Below are 26,282 nucleotides of genomic sequence, written 5' to 3' on the forward strand. Positions count from 1 at the left end.
CTAGCCCGAGAACAACAAGGCTTGGCCCGAGCACAAACGTCACAAGACTGCACAAAGCCTCGTACATCTCGTGACAGGGAAGGCCACCAGAAGGACCTTGCCACCAAATCCCTGGTACCAAAGATTCCAGGATGACCTGCCAACGCAGAAGAATGAACCTCAGAAATGACTTTACTGGTCCAATCATCAGGAACAAACAGTCTACCAGGTGGGCAACGATCAGGTCTATCCGCCTGAAAATCCTGCAAGGCCCGCCGCAGGTCTGGAGAAACGGCAGACAATATCACTCCATCCTTAAGGATACCTGTAGGTTCAGAATTACCAGGGGAGTCAGGCTCAAAACTCCTAGAAAGGGCATCCGCCTTAACATTCTTAGAACCCGGCAGGTAGGACACCACAAAATTAAACCGAGAGATAAACAACGACCAGCGCGCCTGTCTAGGATTCAGGCGTCTGGCGGACTCAAGATAAATTAAATTTTTGTGGTCGGTCAATACCACCACCTGATGTCTAGCCCCCTCAAGCCAATGACGCCACTCCTCAAAAGCCCACTTCATGGCCAAAAGCTCCCGATTCCCAATATCATAATTCCGCTCGGCGGGCGAAAATTTACGAGAAAAAAAAGCACAAGGTTTCATCACGGAGCAGTCGGAACTTCTTTGCGACAAAACCGCCCCAGCTCCGACTTCAGAAGCGTCGACCTCAACCTGAAAAGGAAGAGCAACATCAGGCTGACGCAACACAGGGGCGGAAGAAAAGCGGCGCTTAAGCTCCCGAAAGGCCTCCACAGCAGCAGGGGACCAATCAGCAACATCAGCACCCTTCTTAGTCAAATCAGTCAATGGTTTAACAACATCAGAAAAAACAGCAATAAATCGACGATAAAAGTTAGCAAAGCCCAAAAATTTCTGAAGACTCTTAAGAGAAGAGGGTTGCGTCCAATCACAAATAGCCCGAACCTTGACAGGATCCATCTCGATGGAAGAGGGGGAAAAAATGTATCCCAAGAAGGAAATCTTTTGAACCCCAAAAACGCACTTAGAACCCTTCACACACAAGGAATTAGACCGCAAAACCTGAAAAACCCTCCTGACCTGCTGGACATGAGAGTCCCAGTCATCCGAAAAAATCAGAATATCATCCAGATACACGATCATAAATTTATCCAAATAATCACGGAAAATGTCATGCATAAAGGACTGAAAGACTGAAGGGGCATTAGAAAGGCCAAAAGGCATCACCAAATACTCAAAGTGGCCCTCGGGCGTATTAAATGCGGTTTTCCACTCATCCCCCTGCTTAATTCGCACCAAATTATACGCCCCACGGAGATCTATCTTAGAGAACCACTTGGCCCCCTTTATGCGAGCAAACAAATCAGTCAGCAGTGGCAACGGATATTGATATTTAACCGTGATTTTATTCAAAAGCCGATAATCAATACACGGCCTCAAAGAGCCATCTTTCTTAGACACAAAGAAAAAACCGGCTCCTAAGGGAGATGACGAAGGACGAATATGTCCCTTTTCCAAGGACTCCTTTATATATTCTCGCATAGCAGCATGCTCAGGCACAGACAGATTAAACAAACGACCCTTAGGGTATTTACTACCCGGAATCAAATCTATGGCACAATCGCACTCCCGGTGCGGAGGTAATGAACCAAGCTTAGGTTCTTCAAAAACGTCACGATAGTCAGACAAGAATTCAGGAATCTCAGAGGGAATAGATGACGAAATGGAAACCAAAGGTACGTCCCCATGCATCCCCTTACATCCCCAGCTTAACACAGACATAGCGTTCCAGTCGAGGACTGGGTTATGAGATTGCAGCCATGGCAATCCAAGCACCAACACATCATGTAGACTATACAGCACAAGAAAGCGAATAATCTCCTGATGATCCGGATTAATTCGCATAGTTGCTTGTGTCCAGTATTGTGGTTTATTACTAGCCAATGGGGTGGAGTCAATCCCCTTCAGAGGTATAGGAGTTTCAAGAGGCTCTAAATCATACCCACAGCGTTTGGCAAAGGACCAATCCATAAGACTCAAAGCGGCGCCAGAGTCGACATAGGCATCCGCGGTAATAGATGATAAAGAACAAATCAGGGTCACAGATAGAATAAACTTAGACTGAAAAGTGCCAATTGAAACTGACTTATCAAGCTTCTTAGTACGCTTAGAGCATGCTGATATAACATGAGTTGAATCACCACAATAAAAGCACAACCCATTTTTTCGTCTAAAATTCTGCCGTTCGCTTCTGGACAGAATTCTATCACATTGCATATTCTCTGGCGTCTTCTCAGTAGACACCGCCAAATGGTGCACAGGTTTGCGCTCCCGCAGACGTCTATCGATCTGGATAGCCATTGTCATGGACTCATTCAGACCCGCAGGCACAGGGAACCCCACCATAACATCCTTAACGGCATCAGAGAGACCCTCTCTGAAATTCGCCGCCAGGGCGCACTCATTCCACTGAGTAAGCACAGACCATTTACGGAATTTTTGGCAGTATATTTCAACTTCATCTTGCCCCTGAGATAGGGACATCAAGGCTTTTTCCGCCTGAAGCTCTAAATGAGGTTCCTCATAAAGCAACCCCAAGGCCAGAAAAAACGCATCCACATTGAGCAACGCAGGATCCCCTGGAGCCAATGCAAAAGCCCAATCTTGAGGGTCGCCCCGGAGCAAGGAAATCACAATCCTGACCTGCTGAGCAGGATCTCCAGCAGAGCGAGATTTCAGGGACAAAAACAACTTGCAATTATTTTTGAAATTTTGAAAGCAAGATCTATTCCCCGAGAAAAATTCAGGCAAAGGAATTCTAGGTTCAGATATAGGAACATGAACAACAAAATCTTGTAAATTTTGAACTTTCGTGGTGAGATTATTCAAACCTGCAGCTAAACTCTGAATATCCATTTTAAACAGGTGAACACAGAGCCATTCCAGGATTAGAAGGAGAGAGAGAGAGGAAGGCTGCAATATAGGCAGACTTGCAAGTGATTCAATTGAAAGCACACTCAGAACTGAAGGAAAAAAAAAAAATAAAATTTTTTCAGCAGACTTCTTTTTTCTCTCCTTTCTCTGCCAATTAATTTAACCCTTTGTGGGCCGGCCAAACTGTTATGGTTCTCAATGGCAAGAGAACATAGCCCAGCATACATAGGAACTAGCTCTTGGAAGGATGGAAACTTAAACTGACCATGAACTAAACCTGCCGCACAACTAACAGTAGCCGGGTAGCGTAGCCTGCGTTTTATCCCTAGACGCCCAGCGCCGGCCGGAGGACTAACTAATCCTGGCAGAGGAAAATATAGTCCTGGCTCACCTCTAGAGAAATTTCCCCGAAAGGCAGACAGAGGCCCCCACATATATTGGCGGTGATTTAAGATGAAAATGACAAACGTAGTATGAAAATAGGTTTAGCAAAATCGAGGTCCGCTTACTAGATAGCAGGAAGACAGAAAGGGTACTTTCATGGTCAGCTGAAAACCCTATCAATACACCATCCTGAAATTACTTTAAGACTCTAATATTAACTCATAACATCAGAGTGGCAATTTCAGATCACAAGAGCTTTCCAGACACAGAAACGAAACTGCAGCTGTGAACTGGAACAAAATGCAAAAAACAAACAAGGACAAAAGTCCGACTTAGCTGGAAGTTGTCTGGTAGCAGGAACATGCACAGAAAGGCTTCTGATTACAATGTTGACCGGCATGGAAGTGACAGAGGAGCAAGGTTAAATAGCGACTCCCACATCCTGATGGGAACAGGTGAACAGAGGGGATGATGCACACAAGTTCAATTCCACCAGTGGCCACCGGGGGAGCCCAAAATCCAATTTCACAACACCCTGCGCTGCGAAGGTCCACACGCAGCACTCAAAATCAAACTCCCCTCCGCTACAAAACTTGGAGGTATTAATAAGGGCTGTTATTTAGTTGAGAATGTTTGTGTGTATATCTTTTGTTACAGGTTTTAAAATGGACAATAGAGTAATGGACGGTGAATTGCTCAAAAACTTTCAAAAAGGGAGACCCCTTTGTTTACCCGGGGTCCCCGCTGTTTCAACCACTGAACTGAGAGTCATAAACTGTGCATGACCTAACTTTCGCAACGTTCAAGAGTTCTCACCTCCCATAAAGGGAAGCACTGTTATGTTTAATTGTTATGCTATTTCAAAAATTTTGTGTGTTTCCTGTTAACATGTATTGTTGTTCTTGTTTTCCCAGTCCGGGAGTACTGGATTTAACCGGGGGGGGAGTGCAGCGCCCCAGAGTCCTGGTCGTTGCAGTACTGTGGCTCCGCCACTATGGGGAGCTATGGTACGTCTGATTGCACTAAAGGAGTTTCTCTGACCAGGTAACACCTCACTACACTTCACACTCCGGCCACCAGGGGGGGTGGTCCTATCTAGTAGGCCACTCCTCACACTCTGGTAAAACTGGGGGTTGGACAGGAAGACAGGGAGAAGTAGCTGGGAAGAGCTAGTGAGAGGACCTGTCAGGGATGGGATCCTGGCAGACTCCTCAGAGCAGAACTAACCAGTGCACAACGGGAATACAGTAAAGAGGAATTAGGACCAGAAGAAGTCGTGCTGTTAGACCGAGGCAACATCCTTCTGAGGCGCAAACAGTCGGTGGCCGGAACGCCGAGCAAGTAAGAGACTTTAAGTACTACTGCAAACCACGGCAGGACAGCCAATTAAAGGTTGGCTGTCTCACTTAACACCTAAGCAGACAACGGAGGCAGCTGTGGGAGAGGGGCGACTCTAGGGTCCCGGAAGAACTCCAGGCCTACCCCGTCATACGGGTGCGTCCTACCATATCATCTGGGGGACGGAGAGAACGAACATCAGAGACAGACAGAAGCAGTTGTGAGGACTACCCCGGGAGCTCAGCAGGGAAGGACTACAACACACAGCGCTAGAAGGTAGACACTGATTCCCACCTGTAAAGAGAACTCCTGATGTGCCTTTGGACCGGCCGGTCTCTGACAGCCCTGTTGACAGCACTCTGGACTGAGGACTCTAAAACCTTCAGTAAAGAGGTAAAGAGACTGCAACCTGGTGTCCTCATTATTTACCACTACAGCACCACCACCACCATCATACTTATTTACTGTACGCCCCTCGGCAGGGTCACGGACCGGGCCTAGCCACCGTGACAACCCCAGAGCAGAGACTCAGAGGCCCGGTACCGGGTACCCCTCGGCCCTGCGGCAGTGGGGGCGCTACACATGCACCTGTCCCAGGACAGGGGTATGAATTAGGACTTTGCTGGGAACACTTAGTGGCAGCAGGGACCTCAGTTACAGCAAGCGCACAGTGGAAGGCCCCCAACCTGACTTGCCAAGGGGATTCCACTTGTCTTTGGACTGCCTGAACTCCTAATGTACCTGTTGCTGATGCCCTGGACTGTGGCCTACCATCTGCAGTGTCATGATCTCAATGGCAAGAGAACATAGCATAAGCATATATAGGAACTAGCTCTTGGAAGATGGGAACTGAGCTGACCATGAACTAAACCTAACGCACAACTAGCAGTGGCCGGGTAGCATGCCTACGTTGGTTCTAGATGCCCAGCCCAGCCGGAGGACTAAATAAAGCTAGCAGAGGAAAATATTAGTCCTAGCTCACCTCTAGAGAAATACCCCGAAAGGAGACAGAGGCCCCCCACATGTATTGGCGGTGAGTTGAGATGAAATAACAAACGTAGTATGAAAATAGGTTTAGCAAATTTGAGGTCCACTTACTACATAGCAGAAGACAGAAAGGACACTTTCATGGTCAGCTGAAAACCCTATCAAAAAACACCATCCAGAAATTACTTTAAAACTCTGGCATTAACTCATAACACCAGAGTGGCAATTCCCGTTCACAAGAGCTTTCCAGACACAGTAACGAAACTACAGCTGTGAACTGGAACAAAATGCAAAAACAAACATGGACAAGAGTCCAACTTATCTAGTAGTTGTCTAGGAGCAGGAACAAGCACAGAGAGGCTTCTGATAACATTGTTGACCGGCAAGCAACTAACAGAGCAGCAAGGTTATATAGCGACTCCCACATCTTGATGGGAACAGGTGAACAGAGAAGATGAAGACACCAGTTCAATTCCACCAGTAGCCACCGGGGGAGCCCAGAATCCAAATTCACAACACTGCAGTAAACCAGGTAAAGACTTGCAACTTGTCTCCTCCATTTATTTACCGGCTATACCATGCACGCCCTACACCATAGGACCCCGCTTCACCAGTGGGAAGTGTAACGTCTGTGCTGCCGCAACATTCCCCAGGGGACCCCTTCAATGCAGCGTCGGTCCTACTACTGACCGAACTCCACAGGTGGCGTCACGACAAACTTTGAACATTTTCCCCTTTAACGTTGAGGCCCAGGGCCACGGACCGGGTCGCAGCCACCGTGACATCCCCCTTGCGACCAGACCCGGTACAGAGTACCCCACTGCCCTGGGGGTGACTCAACTTCATCTTCCTCATTATAGGGAATCGTCCGCCAGGGGTTCCTTCTGAATCACGTATTTCAGGGATTTACATGGAAACCCTGATGCAAGTGCAGCGCCCCAGAGTCCTGGTCGTTGCAGTACTGTGGCTCCGCCACTAAGGGGAGCTATGGTACGTCCGATGGCACTGAAGGAGTTCATCTGACCAGGTATCACAGACACCAATACATTTCACAGCCGGGCCACCAGGGGGAGCTAAGGGTTCTATTCACTAGGCCACTCCCCACCATTGAGGGTAAACTGGGGGTCAGGCAGGAAGTTAGACAGAAAGCTGACTGGGTTGGAACCAGGCAACACCTTGTGGCAGAGGGGCAACTTGTGGAGAGGGGCGACTCTAGGGTCCCGGAAGAGCTCCGAGCCTACCCGTCATACGGGTGCCGTTCCAACCGTAACATCAGGGAGGGACGGAGGATTAGCAGAACATCATCTAATCGAGTTGTGAGGGAACTTAAGAAACGGACACAACAGTTGTGGGGACTTTCCGTAAGCACAGCAGGGAAGGACCACAACACATAGCGCTAGCAGGAAGGCGCAGATTTCCACCTGTTAAGAGAACTCTGGAGGTGCCATTGGACCGGCCGGACTTGCGCAGCCTGGTTATCCGGTTTCCGGACTGAGGACCCAGAGATCTTCAGTAAAGAGGTAAAGAGACTGCAACCTGGTGTCCTCGTTATTTACTGCACCGCACCACTTCGGCATCACCACCACCATCATCTATCCACATCTATTACTGTACGCCCCTCAGCAGGGTCACGGACCGGGCCTAGCCACCGTAACAACCCCAGAGCAGAGACTCAGAGGCCCGGTACTGGGTACCCCTCGGCCCTGCGGCAGTGGGGGCGCTACAACTTGGCGTCACGAACAGGATCTACTTAAGCCTGAAGAATCAGGTCATGTGTGCCTTGGGACTGTGATTTATTGTGCTTGGACTGTACTTTATTGCAAAGACTGTGCTGTGCCACTTGCCGCCAAAATCCGCCGCCATTACAGCGCTGAGGAGAGCACAGGAGAAGAAGAGGGGCGTGGAGTGGGCGTAGGCAAGCTGGAGAGCGCGAAAGACAATGGCCGCCCAGTCTAAATATTTCTGCACTGTGAGGACGTGTCCGTCAGCAGCGGAGATCCGCCTCCTGATCCTCAATGGAGGGCGGAGATCGAGAAAACGACACCGCCCACGAAGGAGAGAGCGGGAAAAAGACCAGGAAGTGACCCACGTGGAGGACGCCATGGCCAGCAGCTCCGAACCTGACAGTGGGGTTGAAGTGGAAGTTTCCCCCAACTACCCGGATGAGCACAGCAGCCCGTTCTCCGTGGACAGCACCGAACTCCTGCGAGTTGAGATGGAGAGCTTGCTCGACCAGCTCCTTCAGCTGAACATGAAGGCCCCGGCTCCGCACCAGGCAGTGCCGGAAGAAGGTCCTCAGGCGCCGGATCCTGCACTGTTACCGGAGCAACCGCTGAGATCCTCGCTGACACCGCCGGAGGAACCCGCCGCGGAGGAGGAACCTGCATCGGCTGGTGAGTCCGCCGACCCCGTCCCGCTGGCCGAGGGTTTGCTGGTGGGTCTAGTAGCAGCACCACCTCTCCCGGGAACCCATAAACTCCAACGCCTGCTACCATGGGAGGAAGCCACGGGCATGGAACACCGCATGCGAGCCCCAATCGCCCCCACTCCCCTGATGTGTGAGGTCCACGCGGAGCGCACAGTGTGCCGCTGGTTGAACCCCAGATCCAATCTTATGGGGTTCACCGGGGTGGAGACCCAGGAGGGAGAGATGGTGCAGGCCCTAAGCTGGAAGGAATATCAGGTCCAGCTAGAGCAGCAGTGGAAGGAAAAGGAAAAAGAGTAGCAGGCCGGGCTGGAGGCCTACCATCGGAAAGACTTGGCGGTCAAGGACCGGGCCCGCAAAGACCCCACTGCTCACCAGGCCCTGCGCAGGCAGGGCATCATCACCACCTTCAAGCTCCATGGAGGCTGGGGCTTTATCAAAGAGCCGGGTCTGTATGCGGAGGTGCTTGTGAACCGGAGGGATGTTGAGTCGCACCTCAGGGAGGGTCACCCAGGCCGGGATCTCTATCCGGGGGATGAAGTCTCATACACCAGGCACTTCGGGGAAAAGGGGTGGTTTGCCCTGAATGTACGCAAGGAGCCAAACCCTGCGATGCCTCCGATTAGTGTGCCAGTGAAGCTAACCCCTGTAGCAAAGGTGTCCCCTTGTGGTCAGCCCGTGGTCGTTGCCAGGACCACTGAAGACACCCCCACGTGCACTATGGTCAAAACCACGACATGCAGCATTGTCACCTCCACCACCCTCGTGGCCAAGGAGGCACCTCTCTCGGCGGGTGGTGCCCATGCTGCTGCGGAGCTGAAGACTGTGGGTACACAGACCCCCAGATGGGACGACAGACCCCCTTATGCAGTACCAGGCGGCTCGCAATACCCAAAGGGGTTACCTCCGCCGGTGCTGCCTCCTGGGTGGTTCGAGTAAATGAGTAAGAAACTGCATTATATGTAAATAGTTCCTTAACTGTTTGTTCGTTTCCTGATTTTTGCTGCTAGACCCGTCCAGGGTTAACTCTTAAGGGGATCCCTTTGTTGACCCGGGATCCCTATTGTTTTGTTTGCTTTTTCCAAGTTTTGCACAAGTTTCCAGAACTGCCACAATCATGAACAGTGCATGATACAAACTCTTTGTAAATAGTTTGCACCTTCTTAAAGGTGCTCCCTACTGGTTTTACTTAAAGAAGGACTCTTTGTGAAGATACCACACTGGAACCTTTGCTGAGTACGGACTGGTAGCTTGAGAAGATATGCTACCTCATGGAGACTTGGTCACCTTTTAAAGGGGTCGTTCACCTGTTGCACTTAAAGGGTGATATTGCTTTAAGACAGAAAGTAATAATGTCTTGACAAAAGAAAATGATGAAGATGCTTATATGAAGAAGTTATGTGTATTTAACAAGTTAATTGTGAGAAATGTTTAATAATGATGATAGAAACCTGGGGACAGACAGTGAACCCGTACGGGGTTAGTTAGTGAGTCCTCTTAGGAGCCATATAGAGATGGCTCATGGATCTAAAACTGAAAGTAATGTTATGTTCTATACTGTGTATAGTAGTTGAAAAGGCAGTAGGCTCGGGCTGAACGGTGCGGTCCTGTAACAGAAAGGAGAGGCAGAAGGTCTGGTGCCGTTAGGACAGGCGGTCCTGCAGATTTAAAGTAGGAGAATGAAAAAGTTAAATTGCCTTATAATGTGATTATAAGAAGGTCTTTAGTGGATTCAGAGTGTATGTCCTTAAAGGCAATGTTAAATTATTGTTCGAGCATTTGTACTAAGTAGAATACCCGGTTGGGTAAGAAAAGTTATTTATAGCATGTTGCTATGATATTTAACCATGTTTGTAACGTTCAAGTGTCCTCACCTCCCATAAAGGGAAGCTCTGTTCAAGTATGCTTATTGTTATTGCACTCAACAAAATTGTATGTCTTTTTGCTAACCTGTATTGTTGTTTTCTTCCCAGTCCAGGAGTACTGGATTTAACCGGGGGGGAGTGTAGCGCCCCAAAGTCCTGGTCGTTGCAGTACTGTGGCTCCGCCACTAAGGGGAGCTATGGTACGTCCGATGGCACTGAAGGAGTTCATCTGACCAGGTATCACAGACACCAATACATTTCACAGCCGGGCCACCAGGGGGAGCTAAGGGTTCTATTCACTAGGCCACTCCCCACCATTGAGAGTAAACTGGGGGTCAGGCAGGAAGTTAGACAGAAAGCTGACTGGGTTGGAACCAGGCAACACTTTGTGGCAGAGGGTGTTGTGGGAGAAGATTCAGAAGGGTCCCTGTCAGGGGTGGGATCCTGACAGAGGCTTGGCAACTTGAGTGAACGTAACGGGACCGTGCCTGCTCAGTATAGCGGCGGTACCCAAGAAGGGACTGGAAGCGAGATAGATTGTGCTGAGTGAGAAACGAGATCAAAGCAACAAGGAGAATACCAGTAGGAGTCGTGCTGTAAGACCGAGGCAACATCCTACTGAGGCGCACAACCGGCGGCCGGAACGTTGAGGGAGTATTACAATATTCAGCTTCAAGCAATACTCTAAACCACGGCAGGACAGTCAGTCTAAGGCGGGCTGTCTCACCTAAAGCACCTATGCAGTCTTGGGGGGCAACTTGTGGAGAGGGGCGACTCTAGGGTCCCGGAAGAGCTCAGAGCCTACCCGTCATACGGGTGCCGTTCCAACCGTAACATCAGGGAGGGACGGAGGATTAGCAGAACATCATCTAATCGAGTTGTGAGGGAACTTAAGAAACGGACACAACAGTTGTGGGGACTTTCCGTAAGCACAGCAGGGAAGGACCACAACACATAGCGCTAGCAGGAAGGCGCAGATTTCCACCTGTTAAGAGAACTCTGGAGGTGCCATTGGACCGGCCGGACTTGCGCAGCCTGGTTATCCGGATTCCGGACTGAGGACCCAGAGATCTTCAGTAAAGAGGTAAAGAGACTGCAACCTGGTGTCCTCGTTATTTACTGCACCGCACCACTTCGGCATCACCACCACCATCATCTATCCACATCTATTACTGTACGCCCCTCAGCAGGGTCACGGACCGGGCCTAGCCACCGTGACAACCCCAGAGCAGAGACTCAGAGGCCCGGTACCGGGTACCCCTCGGCCCTGCGGCAGTGGGGGCGCTACACAATTGCTTTGCGCTTTGCGCAGGATAAATGTGTGCCTTGCTTTTTACTGCGATCTAAGGGAGGCAGAATGAAAAAATCAACAGCATGTGAAGCATTGGTTTTATTTATTTTTTACGCTGTTCCTCGTGCAGCATAAGTGATTAGGTGACTTTATTCTTCGGGTCAGTGCGATTACAGCGATACCAGATTGATATTGGTTTTATGTTTTTGCATCACCATATTTTGAGAGCTATACTTTTTCCATATTTTGCTCACAGAGTCAGTGTGTGGGTTTGTTTTATGTGGGACGAGCCAACGTTTTTATTGGTACCATTTTCGGGCACATGACATTTTTTGATCGCTTTCTATTCTGATTTTTGAACAAAGACCAGAATGAACAAAAACCAGCAATTCAGAAATTGCTTATTTTTTTTAAATACCATTCCACTTGTAGTAAAATTGGTAAGACAGCTTTATTCTTCGGGTCAGTACAATTACAGTGATACCCAATTTATGTAGTTTTTTTATGTTTCGGCACTTTTACACAATAAAAATTATTTTATTTTAAAAATAATTATTTTTGCATTGCTCTATTCTGAGAGCTATAACTTTTTTACTTTTCCGCTGATGGAGTTGTATAGTGGCTTGTTTTTTGCGCAACAAGATGATGTCTTCAGCGTTAAGCCGAGGTCACACGAGTCTCTTGCATCAAGTCCCGCTACTGCCGCTGGCACTTGGGACCGAAGCGTTCAGCTGCATAGAAGTGCTGGCGGCAGTGCTGGGACTTGATGTGAGAGACTCACGCGAGTTTCTCACATTAAACTCGCAAGTGTGACCGCGGCTTTACCATTTTTATCTACATTTGTCTTTTTGATCGCGCTTTATTGCACTTTTAGTTCGGCGTTATGATGATAAAGCATTGTTTTTTGCCTCGTGAGGCGTGAGGCCGCACGTTCGATCGATCTGCTGTGCACTGTGTAATGGCTGTGTCTGACCGTACACTGACATGGTCTGATCATATCACAGCTCATGGGCAAAAGAGTATACAGACATTACAGCACGAGATCACAGCTGATTCTTCTTGTGAGGTAAAACATTTCCCTGCCTGCTTTTAAACAATGTTTGTTCAGCTATTGTAGCGCCCCCACTGCCGCAGGGCCGAGGGGTACCCGGTACCGGGCCTCTGAGTCTCTGCTCTGGGGTTGTCACGGTGGCTAGACCCGGTCCGTGACCCTGCTGAGGGGCGCCCAATAATAGGTGTGGATGGTGGTAGTAGTGCGGTGCAGTAAATAACGAGGACACCAGGTTGCAGTCTCTTTACCTCTTTACTGAAGGTCTCTGGGTCCTCAGTCCGGAATATGGTTCACCAGGCTGCGCAAGTCCGGCCGGTCCAATGGCACCTCCAGAGTTCTCCTTGCAGGTGGAAATCTGTGCCTTCCTTCTAGCGCTATGTGTTGTGGTCTTCCCCTGCTGTGCTTATGGGATAGTCCCCACAACTGTTGTGTCTGTTTCTCGTGTTCCCTCACAACTCGATTAGATGATCTTCTGCTAATCTTCCATCCCTCCCAGGTGTTATGGTTGGGACGCACCCGTATGACGGGTAGGCTCGGAGCTCTTCCGGGACCCTAGAGTCGCCCCTCTCCACAGGTTGCCCCCTATGTCTGCGTAGGTGATTTAAGTGAGACAGCCTGCCTGTGACTGACTGTCCTGCCGTTGGTTTGAAGTATGGCTTAGAGCTCTGTACCTCCTCGGCGTTCCGGCCGCCGGTTGTTTACGCCTCAGTAGGATGTTGCCTCGATCTTACAGCACGACTCCCACTGGTATTCTCCTTCTTGCTTTGATCTCGTTTCTCACTCAGCACAATAAATCTCGCTTCTTGTCCTTTCTTAGGGCACCGCCGCTATGAAGTGCAGGCGCGGTCCCGTAGCTTTCTCTGTTTGCCAGGCCTCTGTCAGGATCCCACCCCTGACAGGGACCCTACCGAATCTTCCCCTGCAACACCCTCTGCCACAAGGTGTTGCCTGGTTCCAACCCAGTCAGCGTTCTTCCTAACTTCCTGCCTGACCCCCAGTTTTACCAGTATGTGAGGAGTGGCCTAATGAATAGTACCCTTAGCTCCCCCTGGAGGCCCGACTGTGAAATGTATTGGTGTATGTGATACCTGGTCAGATGAACTCCTTCAGTGCCATCAGACGTACCATAGCCCCCCTTAGCGGCGGAGCCATAGTACTGCAACGACCAGGACTCTGGGGCGCTGCACTCCCCCCCGGTTAAATCCAGTACTCCTGGACTGGGAAGAAAACAACAATACATGTCAGCAAAAAGACATACAATTTTTGTGAGTGCAATAACAATAAGCATATTTGAACAGAGCTTCCCTTTATGGGAGGTGAGGACACTTGAACGTTACAAACATGGTTAAATATTTTTAAATAACTTACTATAAATAACTTTTCTTACCCAACCGGGTATTCTACTAAGTGCAACATTTTTAAACATTAATTTAACATTGCCTTTAAGGATGTACACTCTGAATCCACTAAAGACCTTCTTATAACACATTATAAGGCTTAAGCAACTGTACTACATTCTCCTACTTTACGTCTGCAGGACCGCCTGTCCTAACTGCTCCAGGCCTGCTGCCTCTCCTTTCTTTTACAGGACCGCCCCATTCTGCCCGAGCCTACTGTCCTTCCACTACTATACAGAGTATAGAACATGTTTTTCTTTCAGTTGAGATCATTGAGCCATCTCCATATGGCTCCTAAGAGGACTCACCACTAACCCCTACGGGTTCACTTCCTGTCCTCATTCCTCTATTAACATTATTGAACATTTCTTACAAGCAACTAGTTGGTTACATTTAACTTTCACATATCAACATCATCAATACTTTCTTTTTCAAAACATTATTGCCATTCAACCATCTTAAGGCAACACTGTTCATAAGTGCAGGATGCGAACATCCCCTTTAAGAGGGGACCAAGTCTCTATGAGGTAGTGCAACTTTTCAAGCTGCAAGTCCGTATGCAGCAAGGACTCCAGTACAGGTTCCAAGAACCGTATCTTCGCAAAGAGTCCGTCTTTATGTAAAACCAGTAGAGAGCACCTTTAAGAAGGTGCAAACTATATACAAGAAGTTTGTATCATGCATTGTTCATGATTCAGCAGTTCCTTGATAACTTGTGCAGATGTAGAAAACAAACAAAAATAAGAAACAATAGGGATCCCGGGTCAACAAAGGGATCCCTTTAAGAGTAACCCTAGACGGGTTTTAGCAGCAACGTAGCAGAAAACAAACAGTTTGAAGAACTATTTACATATTCAGAGTTTTAAGATCTTACTCTTGTGGTGCAGAAGGTGGTTTCCTGTCCCCAGCCGATGCAGCACCTGTGCTGGTAGTTGGTCTCTCAGGTGCCATCAGATCAGGCGGCGTCTGGATTTGAAGGCTAACCCTGCTTGCAAGCTCGGCGGCTGCTACAAGGCGGACGGTGGTGATAGTAACGAGATCTGTCAAATCTGGATCAATCGGGGTCGCGGCAACAGGTGATGCTCCCTCAGGCTCACACCGGTGGACGTTCCGAGCGCACCATCCTTGTGCATTCCGGCGGCGAGTGTAGGTCACCTGATCCCCCCTTTGCAATGGGTCACCATCTCGACTGCAGCAGGGAGTTTTTACGTTGTAACTAGTAACGAAGACGTCAGTTGGTAGTCCCGGTTCCTGTATGGAGCCCCAACCCCTCTTCGGGTGGAAGGCTAGCACAGTCCCCCGCTTCACCACGTCATTCCTGTTGTGCGCAGGCTTCCTGCGTTGCGTCTTCGGCATATCAGACTGTTCTGTTTCGTCTCGGTTTTTCCAGTGTTGGATCAGACATTGTTTATACTGTTCCCAAGTGAGCACGGCAAGGGTGAGGCTCTCCCCCGGAGCTCCATACGGCTCGTTCCAGGGGGTGTCCCACCGGAGGATCACCCCATCTGGGCCCACATCTATGGGTTCCCCCATCTTGGTCGGTAGGGGAGGTACCAGCTTCCCCATCACGTCGGGGGTGAGGACCACCCGTTCCACCGTAAAGGCGCGGTTATTGTTGCTGGGGTGAGGAGCGGTCACAGGAGCGGGATCGGTCAGGGGAGCCGGATCGGTCGGGAGAGCAGAATCGGCCGGGGGAATAGGGGTGCCGTCCATACCTGCGCCTGATGTGATTCCACCGATGTCGATCGGTTCCGTTGACGAGGACACTGGAATCGGCTGCAGCCCGGACCGCGGCTCTTCCGGAGCGGCCTCTTGACGTGGCCCCGCCCTCCATGGCTCCGTGGCTGGGATAGGTAGACTCGGCTCCTCCACTGGCGGCTCCCCGGAGTTCAGGTCCTTCACAGGCGGTGGACGCGAGTCCGTCTCTGATGGGTGAGGGCAAGCCGGGATCACCTCGCCGTTGCTCGGGCACTTGCTGCTCATCGTCGCTGTCTGGCATTCGGCGGCAACGCATGCACCTGGCTCCGCCATTTCTCCGAGGTTGAGCTCCTTCTTCACCTCGTTCCCGCCGTTGCAACTCAGGGGGCGGTTCTCCTCTGCTGCTGGGCAAGTCGTCATCCCGCAGCAGAAGTCGGAGGGGGCGGTCGCTACTCCTGGCGCCGCTTTGGTAGTCTCCTCCCATGGCACGCCCTCCTTCTCCCTCTGCGCTCCCTGTGGCGCTGCAATGGCGGCGGGTTTTGGCGGGAACTTTTGGCGGCAAGTGGCGCAGCACAGTCTTTGCAATAAAGTACAGTCCAAGCACAGTAAATCACAGTTCCAAGGCACACATGACCTGATTCTTCAGGCTTAAGTAGATCCTGTTCGTGACGCCAAGTTGTAGCGCCCCCACTGCCACAGGGCCGAGGGGTACCCGGTACCGGGCCTCTGAGTCTCTGCTCTGGGGTTGTCACGGTGGCTAGACCCGGTCCGTGACCCTGCTGAGGGGCCCCCAATAATAGGTGTGGATGGTGGTAGTAGTGCGGTGCAGTAAATAACGAGGACACCAGGTTGCAGTCTCTTTACCTCTTTACTGAAGGTCTCTGGGTCCTCAGTCCGGAATACGGTTCACCAGGCTGCGCAAGTCCGGCCGGTCCAATGGCACCTCCAGAGTTCTCCTTGCAGGTGGAAATCTGTGCCTTCCTTCTAGCGCTATGTGTTGTGGTCCTCCCCTGCTGTGCTTACGGGATAGTCCCCACAACTGTTGTGTCTGTTTCTCGTGTTCCCTCACAACTCGATTAGATGATCTTCTGCTAATCTTCCGTCCCTCCCAGGTGTTATGGTTGGGACGCACCCGTATGACGGGTAGGCTCGGAGCTCTTCCGGGACCCTAGAGTCGCCCCTCTCCACAGGTTGCCCCCTATGTCTGCGTAGGTGATTTAAGTGAGACAGCCCGCCTGTGACTGACTGTCCTGCCGTTGGTTTGAAGTATGGCTTAGAGCTCTGTACCTCCTCGGCGTTCCGGCCGCCGGTTGTTTACGCCTCAGTAGGATGTTGCCTCGATCTTACAGCACGACTCCCACTGGTATTCTCCTTCTTGCTTTGATCTCGTTTCTCACTCAGCACAATAAATCTCGCTTCTTGTCCTTTCTTAGGGCACCGCCGCTATGAAGTGCAGGCGCGGTCCCGTAGCTTTCTCTCTGTTTGCCAGGCCTCTGTCAGGATCCCACCCCTGACAGGGACCCTACCGAATCTTCCCCTGCAACACCCTCTGCCACAAGGTGTTGCCTGGTTCCAACCCAGTCAGCGTTCTTCCTAACTTCCTGCCTGACCCCCAGTTTTACCAGTATGTGAGGAGTGGCCTAATGAATAGTACCCTTAGCTCCCCCTGGAGGCCCGACTGTGAAATGTATTGGTGTATGTGATACCTGGTCAGATGAACTCCTTCAGTGCCATCAGACGTACCATAGCCCCCCTTAGCGGCGGAGCCACAGTACTGCAACGACCAGGACTCTGGGGCGCTGCACTATGATCCCCTGCTGGAATGTCTGTATAAACTCCTTTTTCTCCCCCCGCACAGGAGCTGTGGTATGATCAGACCATGTCTCTGTACAGTCAGACACAGATATTACACAGTACACAGCAGGGGGACATGCATAAGATTATCTCAGCACAGGAACATTTTATTTAAACACATCCAATTGTGGAACTTATTATTATTATTCCAAGATCTATTGATTAAAATTAAATTTGTTCATGGGAAAAGCATAGTAAGTATCCATAGTCTAGTCTTATAGTGACGCTTAGTTAGATGTTAGGTGTCGTAACCATAGATACCCAAGCTACTGCAATGCCCAGGACACGGGGAAAGCACATAGCGAATCAGAAGAATTATAATGCATTTCTGATTGGAGGTAATTACTAATATTATTATTACACCTACTACACATTGGGATAGGATGTTGGATCTGGAACTACCCCTTTAAGTATTTTGTGAAATAGGCAAGTCAGGAGAACAACAGGTCTTCTTTAAAGAAAATTGCAGAGGAAGTAAAAGCCATGCAATATCCTCCTTCTGAACCACAAACTAGAGATAGAACGTCTTTCAATATCAATCCACATTACACCGGACCCAGCGAGATGGGCTCATCTATGGCTACAGAAGCAATGTGCTCATCCATGACTCTTCGCTGAGCTGGGACGTATAGCAGCTAGCTTCCTGAAGCAATCCCTTTTTGCTCATCATCACTGATTAGGATCATCTTCACAGACTGACTAATTAAAAAATAACTTTTACTTGTTATTGAATCAGATATACAGAGGTATGTTCTCATGGAGGTTTTCTAAAGATGGAAAAATCTGAAGTCTGATTTGACAGACCCTCAAATTTCTGTTGCAGAGTTGCAGAATTGCTGTGGGGTGATAAAGATTCACCACATTGAAAGTATTAATTTATTTGTATGGAACCAACTTTAATAAATGACATGTCACTTATTAAAGAAGTATTCAAATCCGCAGCTAACAAACAGCAATGCTGATTTCCAATCAAACACAATATTAGGTGGACAGTAGGGTTTTATGTGTATTTTTGGATAGTATACATGCCAAAATCTGTATGGGAAAAACCTCACTGTGAAAATATCCTAAAACTACAAAGAAATCTCCAAGCACCTCAGAGTTGGCTGTGCAGAGTGGGCAGTGCAGAGTGGGCAGTGCAGAGTGGGCAGTGCAGCATGGGCAGTGCAGAGTGGGCAGTGCAGAGTGGGCAGTGCAGAGTGGGCAGTGCAGAGTGGGCAGCTCCAACACCGCCAGCTCTGTATTGTGGATGGATCAGTCTTACTTAGCCCCTTGTTTGTGGCAGAAGGTGATTGTATCTTGTTGTCCATATGAGGTTTATTTATTATTATGCATTGCTTATATGGCGCCATCATATTCCGTAGCGATTTACAGACATTATCATTACTGTCCCCATTGTGGCTCACAATCTACAATCCCTATCCTTATGTCTTTGGAGTGTGGGAGAGAACCAGAGAAATCAGAGGAAACCCACGCAAACACGGGGAGAACATACAAACTCCTTGCAGATGTTGTCCTTGGTGGAAATTGAACCCCGTACCCTAGATCTGCAAATCAACAGTGCTAGCCATTTAGTCACCATGCTTTGAGTGGATTTTGAGGAGACGGGCCAGCGGTTGGTCACCATATCACCAGGCCACACACCACACACCTTAATACCAATATTTGAACTTATGACAAAGAGAAAAATCCTCTGTAAGAAATGTGATGGAATAGGGAGATAAGAGGGACAGGCTGCTGCATAGGGCCACCCTTCCTAGGGGCTCCCTCTAGCAATGCACAGTAAGGTACAAGTCACATCAAAATACTGTGGTTTTGCACATCACTTGACGGATATGAATTTCACGGGTCATCTCCTATTTATATCAGTTCCTGTTTAAAACTGAATGAGAAGCTAGATGACTTTTTAATCATTTATGTATATTTTAATCAATAAATAAAAGATATGAGCTACTTCTATATGCTAATTGGCCAGATTAAGTAGTTTTGTGCAAATACATAAAATATAATAATAGCATAAGCTTAATAGAACACCTCCCCCACTGGTCACCAGACCCCTTTACAAAAATGACAATGTGAAAGACTTCACATTTTAGGATGAGAAGGAAGTTGAAGGAAGGAAGAGATGTATCATTTCCTCCAGGAATACCAGTTGTTCAGATTTTCCTGTGTCTACATTTGATGCTTCCGTCATTTGAGCATTAATATTCTCTATGTTGATAAGTATTGTTTACCTACAGTTTTTTCTTAACATACTACAATAAGTGTAGTTAGCGACATCACCTGTTTTGTATATTACCATCATTAACTCTGTACAACCTGATGTGTTACCAGTCCCATTATCGTTAAGGACCATAACATGTATTATTAATGACATCACAATTCACTGGTTTCCTCTGATTATTAGTGTTAGGGACTCACAGCTCCAGGATGAGGACCACGTCCGTCTTGTTCTCATAGACATCGTGCAGAGTGATGATGTTGGGATGCTGAATCTCTCGTAGGATGTCCACCTCACGTTCTATCTCCTCCCGTGTCACTCCTCTGCGACTGGCACGACTTTGTCTTTTCTTGATAAATTTGGCAGCATAATCTATCCCAGTCTTCTTCTCTTTGCACCTTTTTACAATGGCAAACTGTCCACTGAAGAACAAAAAAGGGTTTTTCATTATAGAAATCTATAAATAATGAAAAATCATAAAGAAAATATCTGCATCCTCAGGCATACAAAAATATGTTGACAATTGAAGGAAGAGAAAACCTGGTTTCTCACATGCCACTCGGCTTCTCCTTTTTAGGCTGGGTAGGATATATTGGAGCCATATTTATTAATGGCTTTGTGTAGTCAGACACGATAAATCCACTCTAGACAGGTGGAAATTGTGGTGAATGTAACAGCATGGTACACGTAGTATAGTAAATTTGCTATTTAGGTAGATATGGTACTTTTCGCTATGTGACTCCATAACTGGCTTTCATAACACAAATATGTTGTCCCTCCCCATACAACACGCTTTTCTACATTTTATCACAGCACGAAACAATGAAAGATAAAGTTAACAAATATAATCATAAGTCAATTAAGTAATTGGAGTGAATATTTATCAGGAAGCCTAGTGCAGTGTAGGAGGGGAGAGCCTTCCTTAAAATATAGTCGTTGCGACAAAAAGGCCAAAATGCGGGGCGTGGCCTGACCGCTAATGGAGCAGGTCGCTTAACGCTGAAGCTCCGCTGCCAGGAAGAGAAAACCGGCTCACAAAGACTCTCTCGCGACCTTCCCAGTCCTGTGCCTCCTCCGATTCAGTTCCTCACTTACCGGTGAGTTCATGGGGAAGGCGAAAACCGGCTCCGGGGATCCCACTAGGCGCATCGGAGATTTCTTTGCGGCCTCTCCTCAGCCGCGCCAGAAATCCAAGATGGCGCCGCTCTCTCCTAGGTCTTCCCGCTCAGCGCGCCGAGGCTCTCAATCCTCCACCTCGAGCACAGCTGCAACAGATCTCACCGACGCCCCGATTACAGCGTCTATAATGAAGGCTATGTTGGGAGACCTCCGTATCTCCCTCCAAGAAGATATGCGAGCAATGGTGGCAGATCTTAAAGGAGAAGTGGAGGAACTGGGGAGTCGCACAGACCACCTAGAACATAAGATGGCTGAACTTGTGGCTTCACATAATGATTTATGGGATGCACATGAGAACCTAAGCTCTCTCGCTAACAAAACCCTATCTAAAACCCTGGACCTGGAGGACAGATCTAGAAGAAATAACGTTAAGCTCAGGGGCATTGAAGAGACAGTAAGCTCTGAAGATTTGAGATCCTTTTTACAGGACTTTATAGTGGCTGTTCTCCCTAACGCAACTAAAGAGGGTGTTATTATCGATCGCATCCACCGAATTCCCAAACCCTCAGGTTTGGATCCATCTGTTCCCAGAGATGTGCTGGCACGTATTCACTTTTTCATAATGAAAGAGGAGTTTCTGCAAACACTAAGAAGCAAACCAACTCTTCCTGAACGCTTTGCTAGAATATCTGTCTTCCCTGATCTATCGGCCGGCACCCTGGCCCAACGCAGAGCTTTTGCGCCATATACCTCTATATTAAGGGAAAAGGGAATCCTCTATCGCTGGGGCTTCCCCACTAAACTATGCATCCGTAAAGATGGTTCGGTTACAACCTGCCTTTCTCCTTCACAAGCAGCCAAGACTCTGTCTCAATGGGGGTTGTCTCCCCCCGGTCCTCAGTCCCCATCATCTGCTTCTCCTGGCCCCGGTGGATCTAAAGCTGGAAGGCGCCGGATTTCTCCGGACTGGAAGGTTGCCTGAGTTTCATCCATACTGGTTCCTGGCTGGAACTTATTTTCCTTTTACTTCTTTTTCTTTTTTAGATTATTATTTTGTTCCATTCCCACGCAATTCCTCTTTTTTATTGTTTTTTTTTTTTTGCTGAGCTTGGTCACTTGCAGGACCTCACTCAGCGCATTGCCCCATAGGTGAATTGTTTTTCTGTCTCACCTTTGGATTCGGGTAATACCTGAATGGACTCTTAAGTTATGGTTTTTTTGTTGTTTGTCCGTTTTTGTCCCTCCCTCTTCTTTCCCCCCCTTCCCTCCCCTCCCACACCATTTTGCTTGCAGGTATCTCATCTTGGTCCACCTTGTTGTCTTATGATATCGCAATATTTCTTCCGGAATGCTTTTATCTGCTCCTTTTTTATTATTATTAATGAGTATCTCACTGTTTTCTATCAATGTTAACGGCCTCAACTCGCCTAGGAAGAGGTCCCTGGTCTGGCGCCAATTCTCTAAGGCGCATCACGATATTATTTGCATTCAAGAGACTCATTTGTTAGAACGTGATAACTTTAGATTGCATTCTGGTCTTTATCCTCACCAATTTTTTGCCAATGCCCAATGCAAAAAAGCTGGAGTCGCCATTTTTATTAACAAAGCAATTTCTTTTCAGATGGTTAAGGCTGTAGCGGACCCTTTAGGCAGATTCCTCATAGTGCTATGCCTAATTAATAATATTCCCTATACTATTGCTTCCATTTATGCACCAAACTCCGGCCAAATCAAGTTTTTAAACTCCTTCTTCCAAACGTTGAGTGGCATTCAACATGGTTATAAATTGATTGCGGGCGATTTTAACATCCCGGTTTCAAAGGTCCTGGATTGCTCTGCCTCTTCTGTTTCTAGAGGTGAAGCAGCCCAACTTATTAACACATTTAACCTTCATGATGTCTGGAGATATTTCCATTGTAATGAGCGGGATTACACATTCTGGTCATCCAGGCGAGGTTCTTATAGCAGAATTGACTACATTTTGGTAGACGATGTGGCCCTCCCTCACTGTACTTCTGCAGAGATAGGTAATATTACTTGGTCTGACCATGCGCCTGTCTCGGTCTCTCTAAGCGATCCTCTTGCAATTAGACCCCCCTCACAATGGCGGCTTAATGAATTCCTTCTAAAAGACCATGCAAATTTCCAATTGATAGAGGCTTCCCTTAAAGAATTTTTCTCCTTGAATGATATTGAGGAAATAAGTGCTGATTCGCTTTGGTTTGCTCACAAAGCTGTGATTCGTGGCCATTTTATTAAGATGGCTGCCTTAGCCAAGCGGAAATATAACATGAATCTCCACACAGCTTTGGGTGCGATATCCCAACTTGAGGCTCAGCATAAACTATTACCATCTCCGCAATTGCTTTCAGCACTTACAGAAGCCCGGCTTCACCTCCGTCAATTGCTTCTCCGTAAAACAGAAAATGCTCTTAGAAAATCCAATGCCAAATATTACATAATGGGGGACCGAGCGGGTGCTCTGTTGGCCAAACGTGTCAAAAAAAGGGAGGTCCAGTCCAAAATCCACTACCTTTCGAAACCTGACGGTTCTCGCATTTACAACCCAATTCACATAGCAGAAGAGTTCGCGTCATATTACTCCTCTCTATACAACCTCAATTCTGATGCTAATACCCCTCAACCGTCCCAATTTTCCATAACCTCCTTCCTAGATAAAGCTAATTTACCTACAGTTACTTCAGACCAACTATCCTTCCTAAATTCACCGATTGAGCCCTCTGAAATATCCCAAATTATTAAAGAGGCTAAAAAACGTTCGGCCCCTGGTCCGGATGGTTTTTCCTTCTCTTATTATTCGCATTTCTCCTCTATCCTGTCTCCCTACATTTTGCGCCTCTTTAATCATTGGCTCTCCACTGGCACTATTAAAAAGGAAGGCTTGGAGGCCTCTATAGCAACCCTTCCCAAACCAGGGAAGCCTATGACCTCCCCAGGGAACTTTCGCCCCATTGCTCTTCTAAACTGCGATGTCAAAATTGATGCTAAGCTCTGGGCTAATAGGCTAATGACAATACTCCCTTCACTCATTCATCCGGACCAGGTGGGGTTTGTTCCTGGTAGACAGACAAGAGACGGCACAAGACGTTTAATTGACCTGCTGGATGTGGTGGAGAGGGGGAGCCTCCCCAGTGTATTTCTGTCTCTTGACGCAGAGAAAGCGTTTGACAGAGTGCACTGGGGGTACATTGATCTCACTCTTCAAAGATTTGGTCTATCTGGTCAAATTATCAGAGCTATTATGGCCCTTTATTCCAATCCCTGTGCATCTGTCCGTTCAGGCGGCTTCAGATCCAGTGTTTTCCCCATCTCCAATGGTACCCGCCAGGGCTGCCCTCTCTCTCCCATCATCTTTGCGCTCATTATGGAGCCTCTTGCTGCCTCTATCAGACAGTGCCCTAAGATCAGGGGGATAAGGGTGGGAGATCATGAGCACAAAATTGGCTTATACGCCGATGATGTAGTCTTGACTTGCTCCGCCCCTGTAGACTCCCTTAATGCAGTTTCCGATATTCTAGCGCAATTCGCTGAAGCTTCATACTACAAACTAAATTTATCTAAATCCTCAATTTTTCCTCTATTCCTCCCATCCTCTCTCCAGCGTCAAATTCAGTCTAAGTTCCCTTTCCTCTGGTCCCCTCTGGGTTTTACATACCTGGGTATTCAAATATCGCACATCAAAAACATTGTTCGCATTAATTGTGACGCAACTCTTTCAGTAATCAAAAAAGAGTTAGACCAATTCTCTAGCTCCTGCTTGTCCTGGATGGCCAGAATTCAAACCAGTAAGATGCTAATCCTCCCTAAGCTTATTTATCTTTTCAGATGTCTCCCTCTTGCCGTCCCTTCTAAATATATATCAGCATTCCAATCTCTGATTGATCGTTTTATTTGGAATGGTAAACCACATCGAATTAAACGATCGTTAATGTCACTCCCATACTCCAAGGGAGGCCTCGGGGCTCCTAGAGTCCAAGCTTACTATAAGGCCGCTCTTTTAGAACCGCTTAAAATCTGGTGGGAGGGTGGCTCGTCACTTATGTGGTTTAATATTGAGTCTCACTTCGCTCCTGGACAGTCTCTTAAGGTGTTGCTGGAGCTGTGTCTATTACGGCTTAACCCTCAGGGTCCCTCTCTTAATACAATTCGTTCTGCCATCAAAATTTGGTCAGAGTTGTGCCCTAATCTTCTCTCCTTCCTAACCCACTATGTGTCTCTTCAAGCTTTGGAGTCTGCGGTTGACGGTCTGTCTCTCTCTTCCTGGGGGGGATGTGGAATTCTATGGGTACGTGACCTATTTAACGACGGTGGCCTGATCCCATTCTCGGATTTGGCTACACGCTTCTCTCTTCCTGGAAAATGTTTTTTCCAATATTTCCAAATTCGTAGCCTCATGAAACGTTGCTTCCAATCTGGAATTCCCACCTCCCTCTCGGACGAGGAGACTCCATTTCAACGATTCTTTAGACCAAATACCCTGATTGATCATGGCATCTCAATTATTTATAAAGCCCTCCTTTCACATGATTTTGTAGGCAAACTCCCTTTCATGTCCTCGTGGGAGGATGCCCTTTCCTTCGATGCTCCCCTGACTGACTGGGACTTCGCTATGACACACCCTTCCAAATTTTCTTCTTGTATTGGACACTTAGAACAAATTAAAAAAATCCACCTCCAATGGTATTTTACTCCTGCCAAATTAGCCAAACTTCACCTCTCTTCCTCTTCTCTATGTTGGAAAGGTTGTAATCTCAACGGCTCATTAGCACATGTGTGGTGGGTTTGCCCGTGTCTTAGACCATTCTGGTGTCAAGTCGAATCCATATTAATTGAGATTACTCAGCTTCCTTTCACCTTAACGGGTCCCCTTGCCATCCTGGGTATTTCACTTTTGGATTTCCCCCGCTCCCTCCAACCCATAATTTCTAATATCCTTGTCGCTGCGAGGCTCTGCATTGCAAAATATTGGAAATCCCCTATAGTTCCCAGCAAAGACGAGTTAATTGCAAGGGTTAATCTTCATCTTAGCTACGAATTGACCATAGTAGATAGCCTCTCTAGGAAGAATAAAATTCTCAATTGGTGGGACCCTTGGATCTCATCCTCACTAGTATCAATCCCGACTTCACTTCTTCCTACCCCTACCAGTTAAATTGAAAGGTATTATGTTGATTCCTCCTGCACTGTTATATTCTGTTGCATTTCCGGAAATATTGTACTTTCTGATCTTTTGTAACATTATAATGGTGTTTCTTGTCCCTTGTTCCCCCTCTCCCCTCTCTCCAATGCTATTGTTATTGTAAAATATTTTTGCTTAATAAAAATCTTAATGGTTAAAAAAAAAAAAAAGGCCAAAATGCGTCTTTTAAAAGTTCAACCAGGCACAGTATACAGAGACATAGCTGTTAGTGATGAGCGTGCTTCGATAAGGTGTTATCTGAGTACGCTCGTGTCTTAATCAAATATTTTCAGTCTGCTTGAAAAATATGCTCAATTTGCCGCGGCTGCATATCTCGTGGATGTTTGACAGCCGCAACACATGTTGGAACTTGCCTGTTTGTTAGGCAATCCCTGCATGTGTATCCCTGCTCTTGAACAGCCACAAGACATGTATGTGTGGGGTCTCGAGCACAGCATTTGAGCACGCCGAAATGCTCAATTACCACTCGAGCATGCTCAGATA

At 47.8% G+C, this 26,282-nt stretch overlaps 1 protein-coding gene across 2 annotated transcripts in view; it reads right to left on the minus strand.

Moving 5' to 3' along the window:
• Positions 1 to 26,282, minus strand: part of DAPK2 (death associated protein kinase 2) — a 104,473-nt gene that overhangs the window by 33,532 nt on the left and 44,659 nt on the right. For both annotated transcript variants that reach the window (XM_077264206.1, XM_077264207.1), the window contains exon 3: positions 19,660 to 19,881. In XM_077264206.1, coding sequence (XP_077120321.1) covers positions 19,660 to 19,881 — 222 coding nt within the window. The remainder of the gene's footprint in view (positions 1 to 19,659; positions 19,882 to 26,282) is intronic.

This window comes from Ranitomeya variabilis, chromosome 5 (genome assembly GCF_051348905.1).
Source record: "Ranitomeya variabilis isolate aRanVar5 chromosome 5, aRanVar5.hap1, whole genome shotgun sequence".
NCBI classification, from domain to species: domain Eukaryota; kingdom Metazoa; phylum Chordata; class Amphibia; order Anura; family Dendrobatidae; genus Ranitomeya; species Ranitomeya variabilis.